The following is an 8,358-nucleotide window of genomic DNA, read 5'->3' as shown; positions in this document are numbered from 1 at the left end:
GTTTTTAAGCTCAAAATGTTCATTTGAACATTCAACATTTTTTGTGGCAGTGATTTCAGTTTTGAATGTTGAAGTCTGCATTCCGCCATTGAAATGAATGGGGATACAACCAGCTTTATAGTTTATAAAGTATGAATGGTAGCAAAAACCTGTGTTGAAGCCATCTAAATTGAGCCAGTCAGCACATGTCAACGTTGGGGTGGTGTTTGTAGCTGTGGTCAGTAGTTGTGTGGTTGTGGTCTGTAGTTGTGGTCAGTAGTTGTGTGGTTGTGGTCTGTAGTTGTGGTCAGTAGTAGTGTGGTTGTGGTCAGCAGTTGTGTGGTTGTCATTAGTTCTGGTCAGTAGTTGTGTGCAGTAGTTGTGGTCAGTAGCTAAGTGGTTGTGGTCAGTAGTTATGGTCAGTAGTTGTGGTTAATAGGTGTGTGGTTGGGGTTAATAGTTGTGGTCAGTAGTTGTGGTCTGTATACAAGTACACTACTCCAGACTGGTCTGCACGTTATAAAGTTTAAACTAGTTTAAAGACTAGTTGTGACTGGAATTTTTCCCAATGAAGTCTATGGCACCTGAAATGCATTGGGATTCATGCAAATCTGGTTGTAGTAGTAGTAGTTTCAAAACGTTAATTTTTTTTACAAGCAACAGTACTGGTCTTCACATTTTTAAGTTGTTTTGCTGTTGAGTAGCTTTAACAGTTTATGAGGGGTGGCAAATCTAAATATTTCCCATTGAGGTCTATGGAGCTTTTATGAACATTTAAAACTGTTATAGATCCAAAAGTACAAATGGTTTCAAAAAGCTGTATACAAGCAACCTATTCCAGACAAACGTTTTAAAGTTTGAATGCCATTTCTAGCTTAAACGGTGGAAGACTAGTTACGACCAACATTTTTTTCATTTAAAGTCTATGGCAATTGAAATGCATTGGGATGTATGCAAATATGGTTGTAGTGTGAAAAGTATTAGTAGTATCAACCTCACCAGTGGCAGTCTGGACATTTTAAAGTTGTTTTGGTGTTGATAGCTTATACAGCTTTGGCGCTACAAGAGGCAGAATAATAATAATAAAAAAATAATCAACCGTTTCTGAAGTTGTGCTTTGCTTTCAGCAAGCACACCTTTTTAAACAATTTTCAACTGCTACTGGTAACATTTACCATCAATGTCAACTTTATAATAGTAAATTCAAACATTGCTGTTTAAAAAAAAGTTAAAGGTGATACAATATATGAACTCTGTAAACAGTATATGGATAAGGTAAGAAAACAATCTATGCTTTGGTTTCTTATGCCTGGCCATTATGCTGCATAATTACCATATCAATAACACTAGGGGCAGGTCAAAACTTTGCCATCTCAAACTTTTCTCCACCTCTCAATACTGTTTTCGCATGACTGGTATACTTTGAAAGAGTGTGATTATATACATTTGCATATATTCTGTTTCTGAACGAATACATTCAAATGATAACACCTCAACGGCCAATTAAAAAACATTAAATCATCTTCATCTCCCTGTCAATGATTTGAATTATTACTATATCAAGAGACGTCAAGAACGTCAAGATTGCAATGATCACACAAAAAACAGAATATAAAAAGATAAATGTATGGTTTATTGTATGAATTACCAGTATTCTTTTCATCAAAACGCTCCTGCATTCAGCCAGTTTTGTTTGTTTATTCAAAGTAAAAATCCACAGGTAAGCAACACACATGTTCCTGCTAGTGGGCAGGAGTAGGGGACACAGTCAGTTAGTTCAGAGGTGTTGCTGCTGCATTCATTCTGTTCTGTCAAGGATCCGAGTACCATGTCTCTGCTTTCCCCACTTTTCCCATTGTCTTCTGACTACCCGCCTGAGGCACAAATACAAACCAATCCCTCACCCCACATCCCCGGGTCCCTTTCAATTGGATTACTCTGAGCAATATTAATTCAGCCAAAAAATATATATTTTACAATACGGTATTGAGTGTGACGTTTTTTTCCAACAAAACCAGTTGGACTGAAGCTCAAATTCATGCTAAAAGCTTTGCCTTAGCCTCTTCCCCATCGCTTAGTCTATACCAATCCCATCACTTCAAATCCCCAAGAGGGGAACTCGACAAGAAACCTATAGATAAGTGCCAACGGTCTGGTTTGTAATTGGTCCCGAGGCTGGGACCAAGCAACCGGCCACTATGACGATGACATCATCAGTGACATCACGTGCTGGTGTCGGACATCGAGGTCTCGAGCATCATGTCACTCTCGTACATGTCGCATTCCAGGGGCAGCGAGCTCCGCAGGGGCGTGTCCAACGAGGCCTTGTCCTGATTGGACGGCGGCGTCTCTAGGGCCATGATGCCGCTCTCCTCGAGAAGTACCGTGGTTCGAGCGTCGCTGGGTTCCGTCGACGTGTTCAGCATCTTCATCAACGCCGGCGTGCTCAGCGTCCCGCGGACTTTGTCTTTTATGTCCGTGCCTGAAAAGACACATATTACTATTAAATACTTTATATACACACACACTACATGACCAAAAGTATGTGGACACCTGCTCTCATTCCAAAATCATGGGCTTTAATATGGAGTTGGTCCCCCGTCCCCGTCCCTGCTAGAACGGCCTCCACTCTTCTGGGAAGGCTTTCCACTAGATGTTGGAACATTGCTGCGGGGACTTGCGGAGCATTAGTGAGGTCCGGCACTGATGTTGGGCGATTAGGCCTGGCTCGCAGTAATTTATCTCAAAGGTGGTAGATGGGGTTGAGGTCAGGGCTCTGTGCAGGCCAGTCAAGTTCTTCCACACCGATCTCAACAAACCGTTTCTGTATGGACCTCACGTGCACAGGGTAATTGGCATGCTTAAACAGGAAAGGGCCTTCCCCAAACTGTTGGCACAAAGTTGGAAGCACAAAATTGTCTAGAATGTCATTGTATGCTGTAGCGTTAATATTTCCCTTCACTGGAACTAAGGGGCCTAGCCCGAACAATGAAAAACAGCCCCAGAACATTATTCCTCATCCACCAAACTTTACAGTTGGCACTATGCATTCGGGCAGGTAGCGTTCTCCTGGCATGTGCCAAATACAGATTTGTCCGTCGGACTGCCAGATGGTGAAGCGTGATTCATCACTCCAGAGAACGCGTTTCCACTGCTCCAATGGTGGCTAGCTTTACACCACTCCAGCCGAACTTGGCATTGGCATGGTGATCTTAGGATTGTGTGCGGCTGTTCGGCCATGGAAACCCATTTCACAAAGCTCCCGACGAACAGTTCTTGTGCTGACGTTGCTTCCAGAGGAAGTTTGTAACTCGTTAGTGAGTGTTGCAACCGAGGACAGACGATTTTTACGCGCTACACGCTTCAGCACTCGGTTGTCCCGTTCTGTGAGCTTGTGCAGCCTACATCTTTGCGGCTGAGCCGTTGTTGCTCCTAGATGTTTCCACTTCACAATAACATCACTTACAGTTGACCGGGGCAGCTCAAGCAGGGCAGAAATTTGACGAACTGACTTCTTGGAAAGGTGGCATCCTATTGCCACGTTGAAAGCCAATGTTTGTCTATGGAGATTGCATGGCTGGGTGGCTGAAATAGCCGAATCCACTAATTTGAAGGGGTGTCCACATACCTTTGTATATATAGTGTATCATCATAAATACCACCTTATTCTTATAGTCTGTCTGTGAAGAACTCCCTGCGCCCTCAGTCACGAGCTGGGGTGTGACGTCACGCCGGTGCGAGTCTACATGCGCAACTCTAGTGAAAGCAGACAATTACCATTTCCGCTGTCTAGTATCAAGCCGGCTTGACACCATAACAACGTCAGGACCGGTGGTCTACTAGTTTCCCGCTGTTCTTTTAGCATGTTAAGAAATCCAGCGCTAACCAGAACGTTAAGTTCTGCCTGTTCGTTGCAATCCACCCATAATGTTTAACATTGTATTAATGTATACATTCCAGACTAATTATTATGCATATTCCCATTGTACAGCTGTCATTATGGTGTTATTAACTCATTGTATGATTTATTTGATAGAAACTACACACTCATCTAACTACTATTCATCATTGGTAGGCCGACATTATAAATAATAATTTATTCTTAACTGACTTGCCTAGTTAAAAAAAGGTTAAATAAAAATAAATAATTATTCTGGTTTATTGGAATTAAACATTTGACAGTGAATCACTGACTTGCAGGGTCTTTCTAACAGACGACAGAGGGGCTCGAGTCGCACTCCCAGTGCATAACGCACATAGTATCCAACACTCTCTCAGGCAATATTATTTCTTAACACATAATTCACCAGCAAGTCACACGCTAGCAACGAGACTCGGAAAAAGCAAAACAGAAAAGCAAAATCAACAGTAGTTAAATGCCTTGTAGGTCTGATGTTTACTGGCAAAAACATAACAAATACAGTGCCTTCGGAAACTATTCAGACCCCTTGACTTTTTCCACCTTTTGTTACGTTACAGCCTTATTCTAAAATTGATTTTATAAAACATTTTCCTCAGCAATCTACACACAACACCCCAGAATACTTTTAAGGGCTCAGAACAGGAAAGCACGGCTGGCCCTTAAAAGTACACGGAGAGCTAACATTAATGACATGCATGTCAGTCTCTCCGGGCTCAGAGTGGAAGAGAGATTGACTTCATCACTGCTTGTTGTTGTAAGAGGTGTTGACAAGCAGAATGTACCGAGCTGTCTGTTTAAACTACTATCACACAGCTCGGAAAACCATGCATACCCCACAAGACATGCCCCCAGAGGTCTCTTCACAGTCCCCAAGTCCAGAACAGACTAAGGGAGGCGCACAGTACTACTTAGAGCCATGACTACATGGAACTCTATTCCACATCAGGTAACTGATGCAAGCAGTAGAATCAGATTTAAAAAAAATAAAACTGGTAAAAATACACCTTATGGAACAACAGGGACTGTGAAGAGACACACACAAGGGTATAGACACACGCATACGCACACATTGCGATATTGTTGAATGGTGGTATTAAACATTTTGTATTGTAGATACAGTGGGGGAAAAAAGTATTTAGTCAGCCACCAATTGTGCAAGTTCTCCAACTTAAAAAGATGAGAGGCCTGTAATTTACATCATAGGTACATGTCAACTATGACAGACAAAATGAAAAAAAAAACATCCAGAAAATCACATTGTAGGATTTTTTATGAATTTATTTGCAAATTATGGTGGAAAATAAGTATTTGGTCAATAACAAAAGTTTCTCAATACTTTGTTATATACCCTTCGTTGGCAATGACACAGGTCAAACGTTTTCTGTAAGTCTTCACAAGGTTTTCACACACTGTTGCTGGTATTTTGGCCCATTCCTCCATGCAGATCTCCTCTAGAGCAGTGATGTTTTTGGGCTGTCGCTGGGCAACACGGACTTTCAACTCCCTCCAAAGATTTTCTATGGGGTTGAGATCTTGAGACTGGCTAGGCCACTCCGGGACCTTGAAATGCTTCTTACGAAGCCACTCCTTCGTTGCCCGGGCAGTGTGTTTGGGATCATTGTCATGCTGAAAGACCCAGCCACGTTTCATCTTCAATGCCCTTGCTGATGGAAGGAGGTTTTCACTCAAAATCTCTCGATACATGGCCCCATTCATTCTTTCCTTTACACGGATCAGTCGTCATGGTCCCTTTGCAGAAAAACAGCCCCAAAGCATGATGTTTCCACCCCCATGCTTCACAGTAGGTATGGTGTTCTTTGGATGCAACTCAGCATTCTTTGTCCTCCAAACACGATGAGTTGAGTTTTTACCAAAAAGTTCTATTTTGGTTTCATCTGACATTCTCCCAATCCTCTTCTGGATCATTCAAATGCACTCTAGCAAACTTCAGACGGGCCTGGACATGTACTGGCTTAAGCAGGGGGACACATCTGACACTGCAGGATTTGAGTCCCTGGCGGCGTAGTGTGTTACTGATGGTAGGCTTTGTTACTTTGGTCCCAGCTCTCTGCAGGTCATTCACTAGGTCCCCCCGTGTGGTTCTGGGATTTTTGCTCACCGTTCTTGTGATCATTTTGACCCCACAGGGTGAGATCTTGCGTGGAGCCCCAGATCGAGGGAGCTTATCAGTGGTCTTGTATGTCTTCCATTTCCTAATAATTGCTCCCACAGTTGATTTCTTCAAACCAAGCTGCTTATCTATTGCAGATTCAGTCTTCCCAGCCTGGTGCAGGTCTACAATTTTGTTTCTGGTGTCCTTTGACAGCTCTTTGGTCTTGGCCATAGTGGAGTTTGGAGTGTGACTGAGGTTGGGACAGGTGTCTTTTATACTGATAACAAGTTCAAACAGGTGCCATTAATACAGGTAACGAGTGGAGGACAGAGGAGCCTCTTAAAGAAGAAGTTACAGGTCTGTGAGAGCCAGAAATCTTGCTTGTTTGTAGGTGACCAAATACTTATTTTCCACCATAATTTGCAAATAAATTCATTAAAAATCCTACAATGTGATTTTCTGGATTTTTTGTCATAGTTGACGTGTACCTATGATGAAAATTACAGGCCTCTCATCTTTTTAAGTGGGAGAACTTGCACAACTGGTGGCTGACTAAATACTTTTTTCCCCCACTGTAGGTAGTGGTGTAATAATGTCATATGATGTCCTGCTTTATATACATTTTGTTTTATATGTAATGTAAGTGCTTTAATATGTTTGGACCCCAGGAAGAGTAGCTGCTGCCTTGGCAGGAACTAATGGGGATCTCTAATAAATACAAAAATACAAATGACAAAGCGAAAACAGGTTTTCAAATGTATAAAGAATAAGAAACATAAATATCTTATTTACATAAGTATTCAGACCCTTTGCTATGAGACTCGAAATTGAGCTCAGGTGCATCCTGTTTCCATTGATCATCCTTGAGATGTTTCTACAACTTGTCCACATGTGGTAAATTAAATTGATTGGACATGATTTGGAAAGGCACACACCTGTCTATATAAGGTCCCACAGTTGACAGTGCATGTCAGAGCAAAAACCAAGCCATGAGGTGGAAGGAATTGTCCATAGAGCTCCGAGACAGGAGTGTGTCGAGGCTCAGATCCGGGGAAGGGTACCCAAAAATGTATTCAGCATTGAAGGTCCCCAAGAACACAGCGGCCTCCATCATTCTTAAATGTACGAAGTTTGGAACCACCAAGACTCTTCCTAGAGCTGGCCGCCCAGCCAAACTGAGCAATCGGGGGAGAAGGGCCTTGGTCAGGGAGGTGACCAAGAACCCAATGGTCACTCTGACAGAGCTCCAGAGTTCCTCTGTGGAGATGGGAGAACCTTCCAGAAGGACAACCATCTCTGCAGCACTACACCAATCAGGCCATTATGGTAGAGCGGACAGCTGTAAACCACTCTTCAGTAAAACACACGACAGCCTGCTTGGAGTTTGCCAAAAGGCACCTAAAGACTCTCAGACCATGAGAAACAAGATTCTATGGTCTGATGAAACCAAGATTGAAGTCTTTGCCAAGCGTCACGTCTGGAGGAAACCTGGCACCATCCCTACGGTGAAGCATGGTGGTGGCAGCATCATGCTGTGGGGATGTTTTTCAGCGGCAGGGACTGGGAGACTAGTCAGGATCGAGGCAAAGATGAACGGAGCAAAGTACAGAGAGATCCTTGATGAAACCCTGCTCCAGAGCGATCAGGACCTCAGACTGGGGCGAAGGTTCAATTTCCAACAGGACAACGACCCTAAGCACACAGCCAAGACAACACAGGAGTGGCTTTGGGACAAGTCTCTGAATGTCGTTGAGTGGCCCAGCCAGAGCCCGAACTTGAACCCGATCTAACATCTCTGGAGAGACCTGAAGATAGCTGTGCAGCAACGCTCCCCATCCAACCTGAGAGCTTGAGAGGATCTGCAGAGAATGGGAGAAACTCCCCAAATACAGGCGTGCCAAGCTTGTAGCGTCATACCCAAGAAGACTTGAGGCTGTAATCACTGCAAAAGGTGCTTCAACAAAGTACTGAGTAAAGGGTCTGATTACTTATGTAAAATGTGATATTTCAATTATTTTTTATTTTATTTTTTTTAACTGTTTTTGCTTTGAGGAAAAATAACAATTTAATCAATTTAAGAATAAGGCTGTAACATAACAAAAATGTGGAAAAAGTCAAGGGGTCTGAATACTTTCCGAATGCACTGTATATCCAAATGTTTTTCGCAAATGTGTTTTAGCATGGGTTGCAAAGGAAGTCGTTTTACCTATGTAGGAAGTTTTACCTATGTAGGCATCCGTATCTCCAATGTACATCTCAATGCAGTGGCCGAGCATCGTCACAGAAAACGTGTCATCTCGCTTAAGACCGAGTGCCTGTCAGAATCAGAAGCAAAACTCATCAA

General features: G+C 42.8%; 1 protein-coding gene across 2 annotated transcripts in view; it reads right to left on the bottom strand.

Moving 5' to 3' along the window:
• Positions 1–1,591: 1,591 nt before the first annotated feature.
• The window catches only part of cdc16 (cell division cycle 16 homolog), a 30,077-nt gene continuing 23,310 nt past the window's right edge, over positions 1,592–8,358 (bottom strand). Inside the window, exons 17-18 of one of the 2 annotated variants that reach the window (XM_084179896.1) lie at positions 8,221–8,329; positions 1,592–2,461 (exon numbers count right to left, since the gene is read on the bottom strand). In XM_084179896.1, the coding sequence (XP_084036022.1) occupies positions 2,202–2,461; positions 8,221–8,329 (369 nt within the window). In that variant the 3' untranslated portion in view covers positions 1,592–2,201. The remainder of the gene's footprint in view (positions 2,462–8,220; positions 8,330–8,358) is intronic. The other variant, XM_084179897.1, reaches the window with a different exon arrangement.

This window comes from Coregonus lavaretus, assembly GCF_964263955.1.
Source record: "Coregonus lavaretus genome assembly, chromosome: 16".
In the NCBI taxonomy this organism is placed as follows: domain Eukaryota; kingdom Metazoa; phylum Chordata; class Actinopteri; order Salmoniformes; family Salmonidae; genus Coregonus; species Coregonus lavaretus.
Note: the sequence above shows the minus strand (reverse complement) of the source record. Positions and strands in the feature narration are given on the sequence as shown.